This window comes from Montipora foliosa, chromosome 12, assembly GCF_036669935.1.
Source record: "Montipora foliosa isolate CH-2021 chromosome 12, ASM3666993v2, whole genome shotgun sequence".
Taxonomy (NCBI): Eukaryota; Metazoa; Cnidaria; class Anthozoa; order Scleractinia; family Acroporidae; genus Montipora; species Montipora foliosa.
The window spans coordinates 22,085,546-22,108,915 of record NC_090880.1 but is presented as its reverse complement, the minus strand read 5'-3'; the positions used below and the strand labels follow the sequence as shown (position 1 = coordinate 22,108,915).

At 39.2% G+C, this 23,370-nt stretch overlaps 1 protein-coding gene across 1 annotated transcript; it reads right to left on the bottom strand.

Moving 5' to 3' along the window:
* Positions 1 to 20,353: 20,353 nt before the first annotated feature.
* On the bottom strand, positions 20,354 to 23,301 carry LOC137979190 (melanocyte-stimulating hormone receptor-like). The gene has a single exon (XM_068826391.1). It carries the CDS (start codon positions 22,538 to 22,540, stop codon positions 21,602 to 21,604), a length of 939 nt encoding a protein of 312 aa, XP_068682492.1. The 5' UTR covers positions 22,541 to 23,301; the 3' UTR covers positions 20,354 to 21,601.
* Between the last annotated feature and the right edge of the window lie 69 nt (positions 23,302 to 23,370).

Genomic DNA, 23,370 nt, shown 5'->3' with positions numbered 1-23,370 from the left:
AAACTAATATTACAAAATAGAGAGAGAAACGTAGCAAATGATATGGCTAAAGACATCCTAACTAGCCTCGCGCCGAAGTGATACTGAACATGAAGCTGTGATACGAATCACATAAATTTGAGGGAACAATAATCACACGTGTACAATCAAATAGGATAAACTACGAACATTTACAAGGGCAAAAGAAATCCCTATAAATCATATCTCTTTCTCCGGTCAATCAGACGGTCCTAAGCAGGATTCGAGCCCACGACTTGCGTAACACCTAAAAGATGCTCTACATGGATAAGCTGGAGAAGTAAGCTTGTAACTTCAGGAAATAGGCCAGGGAAGCAATTTTTGTAAGGAAATTTACCTTTCAAAATCGGCTCGTGCAGTAAATTTACGTGAGTCATCAATCCGTTCCTAAACAATATACTAATATTAAAATTCTTTCTGAATTTAATTTTTCGTTTCTTTGGAAGGGAGGACTCTGTACGATCTTGGATTAATGCATCAGTCAATTTCAGCAGTGCCCACCCCGCCCCCCCCCCCCCCCCTCCCTCCGGGCTAATTCCCGGGCATTAGCTTTTTTTTTTTTTTAAATGGGCAAGTTCCCCCAGGGGTGGGACACATAAGCTGTCTAAATGCCCCGGGGTGGGGACGAAGAAAGAGGACAAATGCCCCGCCCCCGGGATCGAAATAGCCGTGTTCACGTCAGTGATCGTTTTTTGATAAACCAAATATAGTTCACCTTGTCGCTGTGAAGAATCAAGACATTTTAAATGATGATGTCTTGAAGATCGCATCATCTGAATTCGCAAACCTTCTGTATTTTAACTCCACTTTCATGAATTTAAAAATTGTTAGGCTATTTTTGAATGCGAAATCCGAAGTAGTCGTGTTTACGCAGTCTTCACCTCAGTGACTGTTTTGTGATATTAGTGGTCATTAGTTCACCTTGTCGCTTTTATATATTCATATGCTTACAAGCATAAATGAAGGAATACGTAAAATTGAGAAAACATACCTTTAAAAACATCCACAAGTTTTTCGAGTCCATGACGGACAAGCCAGTCTTTAACGAAAGCCTCGTCTTTTCCGATAAACTCTTCCATGTTAATTCGAAGACACGTGTGTCAAATGCCTGGGGGTCGCCCCGGGGTAGGCTAATGCCCAGCCCCCGGGGCGCGATAAAATTGCAAATGCCCCACCCCCGGGACTGACAACTTGAGCAAATGCCCAGCGGTTGCCCGGGGGGGGGGGGGAAATGGGCACCGCCGGAATTGATTGATGCATAAGTACCCTATCTCGGATTTTCCAAAAGAAACGCAACCTATATTATAGAAAAATTCATTGAAGATGATTGTACCATTCCCTCATTCCCTTTTATAATATATGCATATTTCTTTTTTAAGTTCACACGAACTCCTACATATTCAAAGAAATAGCCAGAGAGCAGTGTGTCTGAGAACCGTCTAATTCTTCACGTGGCAGAGTTTTGAGACAGTTTCTTTTACAGAATTCCTGACGTCTTCGATCTTCCAGCAATAAAGAACAGGATTCAACGATGAGTTTAGAAAAATCAGTGAAATCGTGACTTGCCTGGCAAGGTACATAGCTGGGGATACTCCCAGTGCAGTCGTAAAGAACGCCACTGTAATATACGGAAAATAACAAATGACAAGAGTCATCTGCAGCAACAGTGCGCTATTGACAGCTTTTCTATATCGTACAACGTTTAGTTGATATGCATCGCTAGGTTGGACGTGGTCCCTTATTCGATTTTGACAATTTTTACGCAGAGTAAAAAAAATCTTCCCATAGGAATAGATTGAGATTGCAAGACAAAGTGAAATGGTTATATAGCCATACCATGAGGACAAGAGGTAGTCCAGAAAGTGTAGTGTAGAGCCAGCGATGGAAAAAACCCAATAAACCATCAAAAGTACATAGATCCGCTTTAGGGTGACAACTTCTCTGTATCTCAGGCCTAACGTGATAGCGAGAAGCCTTTCAACAGCTATGGTGGTCATAGTTAGGATGGACACTAAGCCTAACATATTTCCGGTCACATAAATGATGCGATGAGCAAAGAGACAAAAGTTTATTTTCTTTTTCACCACGGATAGCCAGTACGCAATAAAAGTTGGCTCTGCCAAGATACCAACACACAGATCAGTTGCTGCCAAGCTACGAAGCAAGAGTTTGGACGGCGGATGAAGCGGACAATCCTTGCCTAGCGCAACCAAAATGAGGAGATTTCCCACAAATGCAGTAACAGCGAGCAAAATGTTAATCACCACGAGGCATATCAGTGAAGTATGGGAAGATTCAGTCAACTCCACCGAGCAAAAGAGTATCTCGTGCGGTTTCCCCATTGCCTGGTCTGTCGAATTCGCCGTCTCTTTGACTCTGGAAGACTCAAATAACATCAACGTAATGTCAAAACAAAACCAAGCTGATGGTTTTAACTACAGGAAAACTCAGCAGTTTTTAAATGCCTACTTCTTAGCTAATGGTGATCAGCCAGAAGCATCCTTTAATTTATGATTAAGAAAGATGCACTCGCGGTTACATTTATGGCTTATGGGTCAAAAGAGATTCCCGATGCCGATAATGGCATGCTGTGAGACACCTTTTTGAAAACCAATAAAGAGACTTAGCATATAGCGTCAGGTTTTAATTTGTGTTATGCCAAATATTGATATTTGATTAACCGAAAAACATATTGTCTCATTTTGTGCCTATTATCCCCAGACCCAAAGCACAGAACGTTTATCAGTATAAGTATTCAAGAATTTCGTAAGTTGGAGATCACTGCTGTAAAAAGTGGAGTAGTTAAGCATTCATTACAAACACGTCAATGAATTATTCACGGCAGAGCGCCATACTCAAAACAAACAATATATTATTATCTTTCAGAAGGGCACACCTTGGAAGACACAAAGATCAAATACAGAACTAGTTTCTTTTAATTAAACACACTGTTGAGTTACTCACGTCAGTTCTCCGTACCACAACAAAGTCAGCCCCTTAATTAACACCCCCTGAAATGTACCACAATTAATACAGAATATTCAAAAACTACTATACTAATTCATGAGCCTAATAGCCTAATAGCCTAACAAAATGTCACGTGCGTGAGCTTTATATCCTGATAAAACAATCCTCGTTAGTATTCTTTATTAAAGAATACTCATAAGTCATAACTTGTTTTCTTGCTTGCTAATATTCTCTTCTTGTAATTTGAACCATTGTTCTGAATCCAGAAGAACACCCTATTTGTGGAATGTTTTTTAAGCCGTTCTAAACACTCGCAGCACGTGTTTTATCGAGTCTAAAAGAACTCGACTACGCCTCGTGTTTTTAAACCCGATAAAACACTGGTGCTCGTTTTTTAAATATTACTTTGTTACGTGCTGGAATAACCAAGAAATGTCCGCGAACAAGGCATAAATGAATAGAACTCCTGAGTACGATATAAGGCACGCAACAAAAGTGCGACAACGAGCAGTTACCCCTTTTCACTATTATTTCATTGGTTTTACACTGTTACATTTACTTCGGATAAAGATTAAGTTAAGCAATTCGTAAAGCAGGCTTACTGTCTTTTATGGCCATACAGATATTTATCTTGATCAACTTCGAACTCCAAGTTCCACTGATTGACCTTCTTGATTCACTTGATTCTTTTCACACACTGGATTTTCTGTGTACATAAACTCCCACGAAGGACTTCATAATAAACTCTGAACTCTTTAACTTCTTCGCTTTTCAGCTATCGTCTCTTTTTTCTCTTAAATTTGTTCTCTCCGTACACCGCAAGGTCAAAGGTTATCCCTTCACCATAGTTATCGCAGTCGATTACATAGCTTCATCACAGTATCGCATCCATCAATCACGGCCGGCCACGAGGGTAAGCCTTCGGGCAAAAGGTTTTTTCCTATAACTTACAAGCCTGGTTTTATTCCTTTACTCTAAGCATCTAGAAAATTCTGTTGCTATTTATAGGCTATTACATGGTCTACTATTTGTAGAAAATTCAGTATTATCAGTAGCCAGCATGCAGCATGTCGGTGACAAATTCACAATCCGCTCAGCAAAAACAATACTTCAATTCAGAAAACTTATTCAAATGATAATTTAAACTAATTTTCTCTGTTGGGGAAGTAATTTTAAAACCTCGTGCTTCGGGTTTCACCAGGTTTCCAAACGCTCAAAAACAATATTAAAAACCACTCGGCCTGCGGCCTCGTGGTTTCAAATGTTTTCTCGCGTTTGGAAACCTGATGAAACCCTCGCACTCGTTTTTGAAACAGTACTTCAACAACAACTGTTAAGAGTGACCGGAGGCAACTGACCGGAGGCAAACCAGTTGCCTCAGTTTTACAAGTGCAGCTGAGAAGTTGAACCAGGGGCTGTCAGTAAAAAAATTCAACGAGTGGTCAGAACGTATCTTGAACTGAATTAAGAATAGCCCTAAGAGGGACTGTTAATTGTTGGTGAGAGTAATTGAAGTTTCTACACACTGAGAAAGAGTCATCCTGCTCCATTTAGTCACACTGACTTCCCCTCAGGTTGTTAGTCAGTACTGTAATGTTTTCGATGTTTTGAGATCAGTTTTACTGGGACTCCAAATCTAGGCCTTTCTTTTCCTTCATTAGTTTATTTGTCGGAATCACGTACTAATAACTGAAACAATAATCATTGGAAACTATTGTTACAAAATAAACAGAGAAACGTAGCAAATGATATGGTTAAAGACATCCTAAATAGCCTCGCGCCGAAGTGATACTGAACATGAAGGTGTGATACGAATCACATAAATTTGAGGGAACAATAATCACACGTGTACAATCAAATAGAAAAAACTACGAACACTTACAAGGGCAAAAGAAATCCCTATAAATCATATCTCTTTCTCCCGTTCAATCAGACGGTCCTAAGCAGGATTCGAGCCTACGACTTGAGTAACACCTAAAAGATGCTCTACATGGATAAGCTGGAGAAGTAAGCTCGTAACTTCAGGAAATAGGCCAGGGAAGCAATCTTTGTAAGGAAATTTACCTTTCAAAATCGGCTCGTGTAGTAAATTTACTTAAGTCATCCATCCGTTCCTAAACAATATACTAATATTAAAATTGCTTCTGAATTTAATTTTTCGTTTCTTTGGACGCGAAGACTCTGTACGATCTTGGATTAAGTACTCTATCTCGGATTTTTCAAGATAAACGCAACCTATATTATAGAAAAAATAATTAAAGATGATTGTACCATTCCCTCATTCCCTTTTATAATATATGCATATTTCTTTTTTAAGTTCACACGAACTCCTACATATTCAAAAAAAATAGCCTGAGAGCAGTGTGTCGGAGAACCGTCTAATTCTACACGTGGCAGAGTTTTGAGATAGTTTCTTTTACAGAATTCCTGACTTCTTTGATCTTCCAGCAATAAAGAACAGGATTCAACGATGAGTTTAGAAAAATCAGTGAGATCTTGACTTGCCTGGCAAGGGACATAGCTGGGGATATTCCCAATGCAGTCGTAAAAAACGTCACTATAATATACGGAAAATAACAAATGACAAGAGTCACCTGCAGCAACAGAGCGCTATTGACAGCTTTTCTATATCGGGCAATGTTTAGTTGATATGCATCGCTAGGTTGGAGGTGGTCCCTTATTCGATTTTGACAATTTTTACGCAGAGTAAAAAAAATCTTCCCATAGCAATAGATTGAGATTGCAAGACAAAGTGAAGTGGCTATACAGCTATACGATAAGGACACCAGGTAGTCCACAAAGTGTAGTGTAGAGCCAGCGATGGAGAAAACCCAATAAACCATCAAAAGTACATAGGTCCGCTTTAGGGTGACAACTTGTCCGTATCTCAGGCCCAACATGAGAGCGAGAAGCCTCTCAACTGCTATGGTGGTCATAGTTAGGATGGACACTGCGCACAACATATTTCCGGTCACATAAATGATGCGATGAGCAAAGAGACAAAAGTTCATTTTCTTTTTCACCACGGATAGCCAGTACAAAATAAAAGTTGGCTCTACCAAGATACCAAGACAGAGATCAGTTGCTGCCAAGCTACAAAGCAATAATTTGGACGGCGGGTGAAGCGGACAATCCTTGCCTAGCGCAAGTAAAATGAGGAGATTTCCAACAAATGCACTGACAGCGAGCAAAATGTTAATCACCACGAGGCATATCAGTAGAGTATGGGAAGATTCAGTCAACTCCACCGAGCAAAAGAGTAGTAGTTCGTGCGGTTTCCCCATCGCCTGGTCTGTCGAATTCGCCGTCTCTTTGACTCTGGAAGACTTAAATAGCATCAACGTAATGTTAAACAAAAGCAAGCAGATGGTTTTAACTAAAGGAAAACTCAGCAGTTTTTAAATGCCTAATTCTAAGCTAATGGTGATCAGCCAGAAGCATCTTTTTTAATTTATGATTAAGAAAGATGCACTCGCGGTTACATTTATGGCTTATGGGTCAAAAGAGATTTCCGATGCCGATAATGGCATGCTGTGAGACACCTTTTTGAAAACCAATAAAGAGACTTAGCATAGCGTCAGGTTTCAATTTGTGTTATGCCAAATATTGATATTTGATTAACCGACAAATATATTGTCTCATTTCGTGCCTATTATCCCCAGACCCAAAGCACAGAACGTTTATCAGTATAAGTATTCAAGAATTTCGTAAGTTGGGGATCACTGCTGTAAAAAGTGGAGTAGTTAAGCATTCATTACAAACACGTCGATGAATTATTCACGGCAGAGCGCCATACTCAAAACAAACAATATATTATTATCTTTCAGAAGGGCACACCTTGGAAGACACAAAGATCAAATACAGAACTAGTTTCTTTTAATTAAACACACTGTTGAGTTACTCACGTCAGTTCTTCGTACCACAACAAAGTCAGCCCCTTAATTAACTCCCCCTGAAATGTACTACAATTAATACAGAATATTCAAAAACTACTACATTAATTCATGAGCCTAATAGCCTAATAGCCTAACAAAATGTCACGTGCGTGAGCTTTATATCCTGATAAAACAATCCTCGTTAGTATTCTTTATTAAAGAATACTCATAAGTCATAGCTTGTTTTCTTGCTTGCTAATATTATCCTCTTGTAATTTGAACCATTGTTCTGAATCCAGAAGGACACGCTATTTACTGGGTTGCCTTATAAGGCAAACCCAGTCGAGGTTTACGTTTAGTTTGTTTGTTTTCTTTTTTTTTTTTTTTTCCGTGTCGGTAAAAGTCTTGCCTGTCACTCCCCTGGTAAGTAGTGTCTTTGTGTATAGAGCCTTCTGCGCGTATTTTCTTAGGATCGAGAGGGTAGTGGAACTGCGTAGATTTCTCTTGTGGACACAGTAGAATCATTAACTTAGCCTGCAATGGCGTCGAAAGTCATGCAACGCGAATGGCGTTTTAGTGGATCCTTAAACAAAATATACCCTTATGGAGCTCAATAATGGAAAGTCAGTTGGATAAACTAGGCATGAATCTCAAAAGCGACGAGTACTGGACTTCGACAACAATCTATCGCCCGTCGAGACGAAATCAAAGTGAGCAGTATTTACCTGAAGTACATGGTAATTTGACACAATTGAGTTTCTTGTCTTCACGCACGCAATCAAATAGGAAGAGGTTTTCGCCTCTAAGAGCAAATATGTTGTTTGTTTCAATAAAATTTTCGCTGGAAAAGGATTCTGTGGTATTTTCTGCCTTTGTGAATTATAATATCATGTTGTGTATTGAATTTTCGAGCTTAAGGTTCAAATGTGATATGGGAGAAGTTTTTTAGTATTGCTCTGTAAGCAGGAAGGGTTCACAGCCTGTTGGAAGCGTGCTTGAGTTTCAACAAAATGAGCCCCAAAATCAGTGAAAACTTGTGACGCAGATGAATAATAAAGTAGCTGCTATTTCCAAAATGATGGAATTACCTGGTGATAAATCACGTCGTACACGTCTTGGAGAGTAAATTTTGACTTTGCATAAACAAGAGTTGGGCGATTGTGATCTTTGTTTTGACTTCGCTCATTTCATTGTCAAACTTTATCACACTTGACAGAAAAAGAAACTTACAAAAACCCGGTATCTTGGGCATATGAATTACGGGGTGGTGACTTCTTTGCCTAAAAGCAACTCACTTAACGAAACTGTCCTTTTTCAAACAACAACAAGGATTCAAACAGCTTCAATTCTTACAGAGTTCGATAAAACATGCGGTGGGGCAACCAAAGCGATGGGAGCTGTGTTGGGGTTTCAGTGTGAAAGTACAAACGGCTACTAACACTCTTATAACTCTTTTTTCATTATTATTTTACTAACCCACAGTCTGCAGTCTGCATTTTACCCTCAGTCTGCATTTTATCCCTGGTCTGCAGTCTGCAGTCTGCGTTTTACACTGACCGGTTATTTGAGTGGTTTTTGGCAACAGAGGTTAATTATTCGTAATGCGATCGCTTCCGTTGCCGTTAGCAATGGGTCGCAAATTTGACACTTTTATCGCATTATCACATTACGCATTGAACCACGTTATCTATTATTCCTAAAAATCTAAAAATATTCGTACCTTATCAGTTTTCGGTCGAATTTATGTCCAAGAAGGCAGATAAATTGCAGAAAATATTAGTTTTGCATCCAAAAATTCGTAATCAACGCTAAAATGACCAAATTTTGCCTAGAAAACATATTTTACTGTTATTTTTCTTAAATTTTTTCGTTCAACTTTCGCTTTTATAAAATGTTTCAGTTTTCTGTAAATAAGTTATATGCTGTTGGAAAGCTTATTTTCTTAGCTTTAAAATGATGTTATTTTTCCCCCTAACTTAAATATTTTTTGAGAAAAAAAAAACATTTTTTGGCGATGGCTGATTTACCGCGGTTTTCTCGCGGTTGGGAAAGTAGGAAGAAGAGTTAGGCCAGTAGCCAGGTTTTTAACCTCAGAAAAGGATCTGTTTCGTCGTACGAACGTGTGAGGACCTGTTAATTACCTTTTGGTTAGTTTTTGCAAGCCCGGGGGGGTGGGGGGTACTCCCATATGAAACAGACGGGGATGCTCGTCGTCTCGCTTAGGGGTGTAAATTTTGGATTTTGGTCTCGCTTAGGGTGTTTCGGGCAAAGCGCCAATATTTTAAGCCGCCAAGGTCAAAATTTGCTTAAGTCACGCCCAGATTGGTCTCCTTTAGGAGTCACAAAAAGCTTGAGCCCCCTCCACCTCCGGGGCTGCACGTACCACAGGCAACCCAGTGTACCCTCACGGAGGGTCTAGTTGTGGAATGTTTTTGAAGCCGTTCAAAAAACTCGCAGCACGTGTTTTATCGAGTCTAAAAGAACTCGGCTACGCCTCGTGTTTTTAAACCCGATAAAACACTGCTGCTCGTTTTTTAAATATTACTTTGTTACGTGCTGGAATAACCAAGAAATGTCCGCGAACAAGGCATAAATGAATAGAACTCCTGAGTACGATATAAGGCACGCAACAAAAGTGCGACAACGAGCAGTTACCCTTTTTCACTATTATTTAATTGGTTTACACTGTTACATTTACTTCGGATAAAGATTAAAGGGCCTGTGGCACTCTATTGCGCATTTGCGGCTGTTTGATTTTTGACCCGACGGTTCTTTTTTCAAAGCCAGTATCAATTACGGAAATCCTGTTTAATCGACACAGTTAGACGTGCCAAAGTTGTAATAACATTTCTAAACTTCAGTTTGGTAATATACGAAGGACTTTGACGCCATATTGTGTTAGTTTTTGGGATCTGTGTAGATAAAATTCATGTCCACGAAAGCCGGATCAGGCGAAGGTGCTCGGGTCGAAAGGTTCTTACACCTCGTAGCCGCCTTGCATCCAAACAAAGAAGAAAACAAGTAATAGCAGATGGGAGAAGGCACATCGAAAGCTCTGTATAGCGAAAGATGTTCATGAAAGCTCGAAAAAAATAAAGTGTATGTTCGTCGATTCCACTGACACGGCCTTTGCACAACATCTTTTGTCCTTGGAGGTGAGACGAAGAATGGGGTTAGTATTTACACTGATTATTGGTTTCCCTTTAGCACTATGATTCTTTGTCGTCAGCTTAGTGTGCGTTTTATTTTGCTATTCGTGTTTTTTATCCGTCAGTTCAGTTGCCATATTATGGAATGATGGCTTTCAGTGTAGGGACGTGGCAGGAATCGTCTCGATTTAGCTGTGGAAGCCCACGGTAGATGATAATTTTTGTTTGGTAAAAACGAAGGGCTGAAAATTTTTTTTGTTCTATTTTTTTCTGATTAGAATAGGGTCAAGCATGATAGATCTGCTCAGTTTATTTCGAATCATTTGAAAGCCAATTTACCGGTACATTCATTTGCCATTCATTTAGCTACCTTTCTGCACAGAGTAACGTAACATTTTTGATCAAATATTTAGAAATACACTATGCAACTAATACTCTATCAAGCAATGGAATACACTATGCAAGACGTATCATGTTGGTGATAAATTTTACGAATTATAATAATTAAAAAATGATAATAATAATAATAATAATAATAATAATAATAATAATGATAATAATAATAATAATAATAATAAACAGTAAGTTGTATTCATTTTAGTCAAACAGAACCCACCTGGTAAAACTATTTGTGAAAAGCATGGGTCACTTTTGGCATACTGGTCCTTTGGAATGTGCAAACAGTATGTCTCTGGTGTACACACGTCAATGAGAATTCCCCTCACGCAAGTTTTACACATAATTATCAACAATGATGAGCACAGCAGTATGATGATAGTTATTAATACTGTAAATGAAGAAATATGTTGTCATGAAGTATGGGTATATTCATTGTTGAAAACTTTAAAGGACACTGACTAGAAAGGCTTGTTAGTTAAAACAGAAGAACTTTTTATTTGGAAGGCATGAAATAGATCAATACAAATGTAGGTTGTCCACTTGACTATGGTACATTGGCCAGTCAGGTGCTGGCATATCTTCATGGTCAGAGGCATTTTCATCTTGTTCCATAAGAAGGCAACCATCATAATCCATGCTTCCCACTCCCTTCTGTAGTGCCTTTATGGCCAGTTTCCATGCCATATTTATCAACTCCTAGGGAAAGAGACTATTTATTAATGTGGTACATTGCAATTCCGTGAAAGAAGTCCTGCCCTCAAAAATTATTGATTTTATGATGTACATACATAGAAGAGAACTTCCCACAAAGACGTCCATAAATTTTTGATTAGTCACAACTGGCTAAGAACGTTTTTTTTTTTTGGAGAAATCGTGAAACGTGATATGCTTATCAGCTGAACGGTGAAATTGACATTATACAGGTGATTTGGCAGAACAAGTTACTGCAAGTAAAGCAACCAAAATATATTTGAATGCATGGAGATTTTCTAATATGGCGTGTATTCATCACTGATTGTACATTCTGAATGTTTGATTTCTTCTGATTCTTTTCTTCCTCGCTCATCAAATGTTCTTGATTTCCCTGAGGCACATCAGCGACACCTGTTTTTACTAGCACGGCCTTGATAAACAACTCAGCTTGTCTGTTCGGCCTGCCGGAAAACACAATCGCTGTGAAAAAAGAGTGTTGAACATATATTATCGCCCACTTTGTTTCATGTGTGTTTTCGTCCCTGTTCCACAAATGCAAGTCTCTGTGTAAGATAGATATTTTTCCTACAGTTTTCCACGGTCATCCCTGACGTTCAACTGCAGAACACTCGAAGCTATGTAGCATGACAAGTGAAGAATTCCATTGAAAAAAAGGGCCTGGAAATGTCACAAATGGTTCACATTTTTGCCCGAAACAATTTTCATCCAGTTTCCTTACGTTTTTCTCCTAAGGGGTCTGCGGAAACACTGCTTGAGCTTCGCCATTTTATTTCAACGATACATCGAACGATAAATATCTCATCTCGCGCGCGTCGTGTGAAGATTTCTATTGGTTGAAAATTGTGTGGTTGTCAATCAAGCTCACACATGCACTTTATCGTGACACAGGCCCTTCAAGTTAAGCAATTCGTAAAGCAGGCTTACTGTCTTTCATGGCCATACAGATATTTATCTTGATCAACTTCGAACTCCAAGTTCCACTGATTGACCTTCTTGATTCACTGGGTTCTTTTCACTCACTGGACTTTCTGTGTACATAAACTTCTTCGCTTTTCAGCTATCGTCTCATTCTTCTCTTTCTTCTCTCCGTACACCGTAAGGTCAAAGGTTATCGCTTCATCGTAATTATCGCAGTCGATTATATAGCTTAATCATAGTATCATCGCATCCATCAATCACGGTCGGCCACGAGGGTAAGCCTTCGGGCAAAAGAGTTTTTCCTATAACTTACAAGCCTGGTTATATTCCGTTACTCTAAGCATCTAGAAAGTTGTGTTGCTATTTATAGTCTATTACAAGGTCTACTATTTGTAGAAAATTCAGTATTATCAGTAGCCAGCATGCAGCATGTCGGTGACAAATTCACAATCCGCTCAGCAAAAATAATACTTCAATTCAGAAAACTTATTCAAATGGTAATTTAAACTAATTTTCTCTGTTGGAGAAGTGATTCGGGTTTCATCAGGTTTCCAAACGCTCACGAACAATATTAAAAACCACTCGGCCTGCGGCCTCGTGGTTTCAAATGTTTTCTCGCGTTTGGAATCCTGATAAAACCCTCGCACTCGTTTTGGAAATAGTACTTCAACAACAACTGTTAAGAGTGACCGGAGGCAACTGACCGGAGGCAAACCAGCTGAGAAGTTGAACCAAGGGCTGTCAGTAACAAATTCAACGAGTGGTCAGAACGTATCTTGAACTGAATTAAGAATAGTCCTAAGAGGGACTGTTAATTGTTGGTGAGAGTAACTGAAGTTTCTACATACTGAGAAAAAGTCATCCTGCTCAATTTAGTCACACTGACTTCCCCTCAGGTTGTTAGTCAGTACTGTAATGTTTTCGATGTTTTGAGATCAGTTTTACTGGGACTCCAAATCTAGGTCTTTCTTTTCCTTCGTTAGTTTATTTGTCGGAATCACGCACTAATAACTGAAACAATAATCATTGGAAACTAATATTGCAAAATAGACAGAGAAACGTAGCAAATGATATGGTTAAAGACATCCTAAATAGCCTCGCGGCGAAGTGATACTTAACATGAAGCTGTGATAGGAATCACATAAATTTGAGAGAACAATAATCACTCGTGTACAATCAAATAGGAAAAACTACGAACATTTACAAGGGCAAAAGAAATCCCTATAAATCATATCTCTTTCTCCCGTTCAATCAGACGGTCCTAAGCAGGATTCGAGCCTACGACTTGCGTAACACCTAAAAGATGCTCTACATGGATAAGCTAGAGAAGTAAGCTCGTAACTTCAGGAAATAGGCCAGGGAAGCAATCTTTGTAAGGAAATTTACCTTTCAAAATCGGTTCGTGTAGTAAATTTACTTGAGTCATCCATCCTTTCCTAAACAATATACTAATATTAAAATTGCTTCTGAATTTCATTTTTCGTTTCTTTGGACGGGAAGACTCTGTACAATCTTGGATTAAGTACTCTATCTCGGATTGTCCAAAAGAAACGCAACCTATATTATAGAAAAAATAATTAAAGATGATTGTGCCATCCCCTCATTCTCTTTTTTAATATATGCATATTTCTTTTTTAAGTTCACACGAATTCCTACATATTCAAAAAAAATAGCCTGAGAGCAGTGTGTCGGAGAACCGTCTAATTCTACACGTGGCAGAGTTTTGAGATAGTTTCTTTTACAGAATTCCTGACTTCTTTGATCTTCCAGCAATAAAGAACAGGATTCAACGATGAGTTTAGAAAAATCAGTGAGATCGTGACTTGCCTGGCAAGGGACATAGCTGGGGATATTCCCAATGCAGTCATAAAAAACGTCACTATAATATACGGAAAATAACAAATGACAAGAGTCACCTGCAGCAACAGTGCGCTATTGACAGCTTTTCTATATCGTACAACGTTTAGTTGATATGCATCGCTAGGTTGGACGTGGTCCCTTATTCGATTTTGACAATTTTTACGCAGAGTAAAAAAAATCTTCCCATAGGAATAGATTGAGATTGCAAGACAAAGTGAAATGGTTATATAGCCATACCATGAGGACAAGAGGTAGTCCAGAAAGTGTAGTGTTGAGCCAGCGATGGAAAAAACCCAATAAAGCATCAAAAGTACATAGATCCGCTTTAGGGTGACAACTTGTCCGTATCTCAGGCCTAACGTGATAGCGAGAAGCCTTTCAACAGCTATGGTGGTCATAGTCAGGATGGACACTAAGCCTAACATATTTCCGGTCACATAAATGACGCGATGAGCAAGGAGACAAAAGTTCATCTTCTTTTTCACCACGGATAGCCAGTACGCAATAAAAGTTGGCTCTGCCAAGATACCAACACACAGATCAGTTGCTGCCAAGCTACGAAGCAAGAGTTTGGACGGCGGATGAAGTGGACAATTCTTGCCTAGCGCAACTAAAATGAGGAGATTTCCCACAAATGCAGTGACAGCGAGTAAAATGTTAATCACCACGAGGCATATCAGTGGAGTATGGGAAGATTCAGTCAACCCCACCGAGCAAAAGAGTATCTCGTGCGGTTTCCCCATTGCCTGGTCTGTCGAATTCGCTGTCTCTTTGACTTGACGACCTCAATTTAATTAAGTCTTTATACGAGGAAAATCTTGCTTTCGTATTGAATGATACAACAAGCCAAGTAATCATGCAAGTATCACGTTTTAAGCAAATGGCATCATCGTAATGTTCAACAAAAGCAAACAGATTGTTTTAACAAAAGGAAAACTCAGCAGTTTTCAAATGCCTAATTCTTAGCTAATGGTGATCAACCAGAAACATCGGTTAATTTATGATTGAGAAAGATGCACTAGCGGTTAGATTTATGGCGTAAGGGTCAAAAGAGATTCTGGATTCGACGCCGATCCCGATAATGGCATGGTGTGAGAGAACTTTTTAAAATCAATAAAGAGATTTAGCATAGCGTCAGGCTTTAATTTGCGTTATACCAAATATTGATATTTGGTTAACCGCCATTTTCTGTCTGTTATCCACGGACGCGGACGGCAACCAGAAGTTTATAACTAAGAAGTCTCGATCTGCGATGGATAAGGCCCATCAGTTTACGGTATTGTCTATATTTTAAGCCCAGTTTACACTACATAAATTTTTTGGCATGGCTCGGGTGAAATTGGCACGGGTCCCAAAAAAAAAGTTCGGCTCGGATAAAATTTTCAGTGTAAACAACCTGTCAGTACCAAATTTCATCCGAGCCGAACCAAAATTCTTACCCGTGCTGTGACCTTCGGCGAGTTAGTCCGAGCACGGGTGAAAATGGTACGAGTGCTGAAAAAATAGCCACAGTTCGGATAGAACAAGTAGTGTAAACACTTTATAGGGCCAAATTTGAGCCTTAATTCATCTAGGCTAGCGGTTTTTTAAGTACATTTCAAGATGGCGGCTCATTCTCCACCAAAATCACGCGCGCCTTCTTCATTATAGTTGAACTGCGCATGGCTCCATGAGTTACGCGGGCCCAATAATTTTGGTACGGTATTTTTGGTACGGTAAAAATGGTGTAGTGTAAACAAAGTTTGCTGTGCTTTTTTTTGGCACCCGTGCCAATTTCACAGGAGCCGTGCCAAAAAATTTCTGTAGTGTAAACCGGGCTTTAGAACGGCTTCTGCTATCCTTTTACGGGAACAAAATGTAGCGGCATTGCGTTCCGCGCACGATTTTGCATTTAGCACGTGCAATCCCTCGTGCGGCTTCTTCGTTGTGGACCAATCAGGGGAGTTGCGGTCGTTAGGTCCAATCTGATTGGCCATTATTTGGCGGGACCAAGGCCAAATGAAAGAGATCGATACTGCGTTATGCAACGTATTAAAAGATAGAGCTGGGCAAGGTAGAATAGAAGAATTTTGCAACTTTTATAACAAGCAATGGCCTGCCGTTTGTCGTTTTACGAACACAAAGGCGATGATAACTTGGCTCTCTAATATCTCAACTGAATCACGCGAAATTAATATGAGGGAAAAACTGAGAATCGACTTCGTTGAAACTCTGAATTTTACTATCACACGTAGCCGCCGAAGACGGTTTCGAAAAAACATCTTAAACCGAATTGAACAAAAAAAAACAACAGTGTCCAAATGAAAACTTTTTCGCGTCATGAAATGACATGCTAGGTGTCAAGTAGATTCCTTTATGTTTTTTTTTCCAAGGGGGCACGGTATCGAATCCTGCAATCTGATTGGTTCTTCACGCGGTAACGCTCTTGCCTTAAATTTCCATTTTTAGAGGAAGTGAAATCTATCAATGAGTGAACAACACAAATTGAAATTTACGCACGTAGCCAAAAAAATTCACATATATCTCTTCCTGACCAGCTGCCGGATGCTTTCGCATTGGAATCAAGATCTTCTCCTTTCCGACCGAGCACAAGTCTCTAAACACAGGATATTTCTGCTAATACATTTCTTTTTATTTCATTGAGAGCTATTCCGGACAAGGATATCAATAAAGACAATCCGTGGTGAAATCTTTTTATGGATATTCTTGTTCATAGAGACTAAAATTAAAAAATGTCCTTATTAAATTCCGATTTCCCGCCGACCCAAAGCACAGAACGTTTATCAGTATAAGTATTCAAGAATTTCGTAAGTTGGGGATCACTGCTGTAAAAAGCATAGTAGTTTTAACCACTAAAAGCATTCATTAGAAACACGTAAATGAATTATTCACGGTAGAGCGCCACACTCAAAACAAACAATATATTATTATCTTTCAGAAGGGAACACCTTGGAAGACACAAAGCTCAAATACAGAACTAGTTTCTTTTAATTAAACACACTGTTGAGTTGCTCACGTCAGTTCTGCGTACCACAACAAAGTCAACCCCTTAATTAACACCCAACACATACAGAATATTCAAAAACTACTATACTAATTCATGAGCCTAATAACCTAATAGCCTAATAAAATGTCACGTGCGTGAGCTTTATATCCTGATAAAACATTCCTCGCTAGTATTCTTTATTAAAGAATACTCATAAGTCATAGCTTGTTTTCTTGCTTGCTAATATTCTCCTGATGAAATGGTATATGAAATGAATCATATATGAACTGCGGATATGAAATCAAGTGAAGCTATGATCTTCACAGTTATGAACGCAATTTTTACAATTGCGTAGAGAAGCCTCAAAAATTCAGGACTTCAACGGGGTTTGAACCCAGGGCCTTGCGATTCCGGTGCGACGCTCTTACTCACATCACTTCTTCGTACCACAACAAACAAAGTCAGCGCAATGACTTTGAAATGTACCGCAATTAATGAGTCATTAATACAGAATATTCAAAAACTCATACTAATTCATGAGCCTAATAGCCTATCAAAATGTCACGTGCAAGAGCTTTATAACTTATAAAACATTCCTCTTTAGTATTCTTTATTTAAAGAATACTCATAAGTCAAAGCTTGTTTTTCTTGCATGCTAATATTCTCCTCTTGCAATTGAACCATTGTTCTGAGTCCAGAAGGACACGCTATTTGTGGAATGTTTTTGAAGCCGTTCAAAAAACTAGCAGCTACGCCTCGTGTGTTTACAAGTTTTTTAATTAAACATTACTTAAAAAGGGAAGATATAAGTCAACTCAGAGATCTGACTTCTACTTGAGTAAGGGCGCAAAACAATATCTGTAAACTGAAAAAATGTTCCATTATCATGTTTCTTTTGTTGCCTTTTTTTAAACGTGTACCAAGGCGGTGTTTGGTTTGTTCAGAGATGAGTGAGTCCGTTGTTCCTTCGAAACAAGATCCCAGGGTCTATAGCAAAGAGATGTCTAATAATCAGCGGCAGGAGAGATTACATAGGTGCGCTTGAGGATTTTTCAACTTCTCCGAATCTGAGGCCTGACAACAGAGCCAGAAGTCGTTCGAACACAATATTTGTCCGGCCAAATAGAGCAACGCCCCGTGGGTAGCAACAAAACTGCCAGGTTCGTTTCAATACAAACATCCAGTAAACAATAACAGGCTTAAGAGACTGTGCCACGATCCCAACACATATAGATCAGCTATCGCAAGGCTACAAAGTACAATTTTGGACAGCGGATAAAGCAGAGCCTCGTTGTTAAGGGTGACGAAAGTGAGGAGATTTCCCAGCAATGCAAGCATTGCGAAACACAACAAGACGCTGTTTAAAGCGTTAACTCGGAATACCATGTTGCGCAGAAGTAGGGTGATACATTTTGGAAGAGTTAGTAACAAACTACAAGGATCGAATAGACTAAAGCAATATTCAAATTTGCTAAGTACGGAACAAAAGAAGTAAATGTTTCTGCAGCCAATTAAAATCTGGAGGGCTCATGACAACGGATAACGTACTGGTGAACATCGCTTAGTGTTTACAAATAAATCAATAGATCACCAAGCAAAAGTAGTAGTTCGATTTGGTACAGGTTGTTGGATCGGAATAACGTGAATCTACGCAATACAGGGGTGACATACAAAGTGAAACCAGTTGGCCAAGGGAGAGTGAAACACTACCGTAGCGAGAGAGAAAACTTGTGAAAACCAGTCTCGTAATTAATGTGGCCATGTAAAATTTAGCCCTTCTCTTGCAAGCTACATAGGCAACCAGCTCAGTGCAAAGTTTCGAAATTAACAGTGTTGTGAATAATGCGGTGACCTCCCTCTACTGAGGTAGCTAAAACGAAGACCGTGCAAAAATAAAAAAAACTGACATCCGCGAATGATGCTCGCACAAAGAACAGCTGAAAGAAAAAGAAATTTCCGGCATTTCCAACATACCGCTGCTGGGAGTTCTGTACTGACGATTTCATCATGTTGTCAACATGCAAGATTTAGATTAAATATCTTATTCATAACATTTCCAGAAGACTGAATCCAGCATTTTCAACCTTTAGCTGCTATTGAGCTTTCACTCAGAACATGGACTTGAGTTTCTAAATCGGCGAACGGCATTAAAAGTTTCACACTAAAACCCCAACACAGCTCCCATCGCTTTGGTTGCCCCACCGCATGTTTTTAACGGATTTTCAAGGAACTCTTAAGAATTGACGCTGTTTGAAGCCCCGGTTCCATGTTCAGTTCCTGCATTCCGTCTTTTGCATTCTGTATTTTTTTTGCCTCGGTTCCATGGTAGATTATAACTCTTACATTATACCTTTCAACGTTGAATGTTATTTTGAAGTCTTAAAGCAGTCATGTCATTGCGTCGTGATTCCGTTGTCTTCCTATCATTGTCATCTTTGTTTCGTGTTCTGCATTTCCTATTTTGCAATTTTGTTTCCTCGATCCCATGACATTTTTCGCCTCGACACTATGAGCTCTAGTGCCAGGTGGGACGAGGTTGGTCAAGAGGAGGCTCAACCTGAGATCATATGATCATAGAAAAGGCGGCCATTTTTGAAACAGAAATCGACCGAAAATGAATTTGGAGGAAATCGTTGTAGAGGAGTTCATACGAGACCTCGTAAAAAAAGCTTATCCTACAAGGCTATAAGTGAAAGACTTCAAGAACTCTATCCAGGTAGGTTTGGCGCAATTAGCTAGAGCAAGAGAAAATGAGAGGACAGAGATGGAGTCTCAGGGCGTTGGCCGGGATATGTCATGTCCACGAAAGTTATTTTTAGACGAGCGGAAGTCGGAAGTCTGTCTTCCGAGACGTCCGCATACAGTCTTGCCTCCCTCTCAGGTTCTTAGTGAAAAGAGAAAATGGCGGCGCACGTGGAAGGCTGATGAATAAATATTCATCATGTCTTTTCAAAATGCATGCGGACGTCTCGGAAGACAGACTTTCGCTCGTCTAAAAATAACTTTCGTGGACATGACATATCCCAAGGGCTGGACCGGGAGCCTCCCTCTCTGTCGCCTCATTTTCTCTTGGCTAGAGTTGTAACAGCATTTTATTCAGGTCTTGATTTATCAATCTGAACCATGGAATCTTATGTCTGCATTACCTCTTTGTCTTGATTGATTGTTTTTCCTTCGAAATCGAGGGAAATGAGGTCCGCCATCGTCTGTTTGAATTGAATCGTTAAGTCGACCCGCCTATTTAGTCATGTGACATTTTCCCGCCCTTCGGAGATGAGATTGACATGGAATTGAGGCAACAAAATTACAGAAGGCAGAATAAGAAAAACGGAATTAAATCAACGAAATGGACATGGCATTTAAGCAACATAATTGCAGAAGTCAGAATACAAAAAAATGGAATAAGGTTAACAACATGGAAATGGAATAGCAATATTGAGGCATAAAAATTGCCTACTAGGAAACGCAGAGAACTGAGACAATATAATACAAAACAAAAACTTTGACAGATGACAACAGCTATCAGGGAATATACACAATACTATCATCAGAAATTAGAAAAATTATGACCTAATGTAACGCTAATCAAATTTTCAATCTATGCATTCCACGAAATGATAACTAGAAAAAGTGATACAAGAAATGGCCATGTATGACACTTATTGTAATCACGTATCAATCAGTTTCCACTTTTCCTATCAACTAGGTACTTCCATCCTTCCCACTGGCGCATTTACACCATAATTAAAGATATATATATTCATTGCATTTAATTACCTCTTTTCTGCGTTGAGCTACCTCTCTTCCGCATTTCATCTCTTATAGCCAATCAGAATGGAGTAATTTTTCCATTTATATTATTATTTTACAAACAAAAGCCTGCGGTGTTAAAAAAAATAGCCAATTTAACTTAAGAAACATCTGTGCAAGTGATATTTCCATAATATCAGCTGCAAAAGCTACCTTTAAAGTGTAAGTATAATAGAGCTATAAAAAATCGACGGGACGCAACGCGAAGGCTGAATTTTGTCGCCAAGCATACATATGGTTCACATCTTTCCATTGCATCAATTTTCTCCTTTAATTCTAACCACATTTCTCTCGTATTTGCTGATAAACATTTCGAACGAGGCAATATCTTTAAATTGATTTTGTTCTTTCTTTGCTCAGCGCAGTTCAATTCATGAGTGACGGTGATTGGCTTAAAAGTAAACAAATACTGGTCCATATTGCCGGTCCAACTTTTTTCCGCTAGTTTGAGTAAACATGTGATAGAAACGAAAAGTTGTCTTTCCGTGTTAAATGCCTACATTTAACATTTTGAAAGTCGTCAGTTTAACGTGTAATGAGAATAACGGTCGAGAGAAATCATTTTGCTTAAACGCGTTACTAAGTTGTCCACTCATCGTTCACAAAAGATTATAAGCACCTACAAGCAAACAGGTCTTCTCTCTAAAAAGGAATAGACGAGCCTCCACCAAATGGAAAGGTTTTCGCATCACGATTTTGTCGTGGTTTGATACTCTCCCAAGGAGCAATAGAACATGAACAAAAAAAGGTATATTCAGATAGCATATAAGCCACGAATTGTAGAAAATTCCAACTTAAGTTTGGAAAATGATAAGCTTCGCTCTATCCTGACTATGATTTATCGCTACCGGTACTTAAACACTACTCAAACTGGATGGAACAGGCACAATGTCGATTTAGATCATCTAACTTGAAAAACGGTAGAGTTTGGTGACGGTGTCCTTCACGATCTTCCTGACCTCTTTTATCTTCCAGCAATAAAGCAAAGGGTTCAACGATGAGTTCGTAAACAGCAGTGTTACAGCAGTTTGTCTGGCAAGATAAATAGATGGGGAAAGTCCTAATGCAGCCACGAGAGTCACTACCACAACATAAGGTAGATAAAAAAAGATTAATGCCACCTGCAGCCAAAGTGCGCTGTTTACGGCATTTTTGTATCGCGCTATATTGAACTGTTTGTTTATTGTTGCTGAGTCACAGAGATCGTGGTGCTGTACACGATTATGTTGTTGCTTACGGCGTAAAGTGAAAAAAATTTTCCCGTAGCAAACAAATGAAATTGCAAGACAAAGCAATGACCCCACATAGCCGAACCGGAAAGTTATGATGTAATCCACAAAGTACATGGTTGAGCCTACGATGGATAGAACCCAAAAACCCGTTATAGTTATAAATGTCCTCTTGAGGGTTACAACTTGTCCGTATCTGAGGCCCAGTAACAGGGCGAGAAGTCTCTCGACTGCTATAGTGGTCAAAGTTAACATTGACACTGAACATAATATATGTCCGGCGAGATAAACAGCGCTCTGTGCGTAGCGACAAAGCTTCCAATTTTGTTTCATTACAGAGATCCAGTAAACAACGATGAGAGGCTCTGCGACGATCCCAACACAGAGATCAGTTGTCGCCAGGCTACGAAGCAAAAGTCTGGACGGCGGATGAAGTGTAGCCTCCTTGCTAAGCGCTACTAAAATGAGGCCATTTCCGAGAAAAGCAGCAACTGAGAGGAAAACGTTGATAACCGAAAGGCATATCAGTGGAGTATGTGCTGTTTCGGTTATTTCAACAGAGCAAAATTGCTCCTCGTATGTTTTTAACATTCCTTGTTGCGTTGAATTTGCCATTTACTTGCATGACTCTTGTTTCAATGCATCCGGTGAATTGAGTACTGAGGTGTATATCTCCAGATGCAGAATATTTTGAGTGGCATGCGGGAGATACGTTTAACACCCTCGGCGTTTAGACCTACTATGCTTGGACATGCATTGAACAAAGCAGCTGGTGAACTAACCAAAACATGATAGGCTGCACATGACGTCATTAAAATAACCGTGTTATTGATTGCAAAGAGTGCCACTGTCAGATAAGATCAAAAAAGAGTAAACAACGGTCAATACCATTTAATTGTGGAAAGGTTTGAGATATAACGATGATGAAATCGAAACCGATTCCGATGATAAGGTGCAATGAGGCACTAGGATAACGAAAAATTTTAAAAGAAGACTGAATTAACCTAATTAGTTCGAAATCGAAGCATCGCAAGCTATACTTTGTCACTATTGTCAAACGAGTTGTCAACGTTCACACAGGCAGTTTAATTACTTTTACCACTGACATAGTGGATCCCCTTTGGCGAAAAGCCTTTGTAGGCCATTAAGCTTTCCCATGATGCGATAAAGCCTTTTCGTGAGACGCTTTTTATTTTTATTTTTAAACTTTGAAACTGTTATGAAGAAACTGTGGATTCTTAGAAAGGTAGATAAAAACGAATAAATTATTGAATATCTGCCGACATATTCGTTACTTATCCCTAAGTTGGGCAAGACTGAAATACAGGATTTCCAAGAAAAAATATGTTCCACTCTGAAGGTATGTTTGTAATTAAACTTGAAAAAATGAACGGGAAACAATATCACGAAATTATTTGAGGAAATTGATAATACTCCTTTTATTG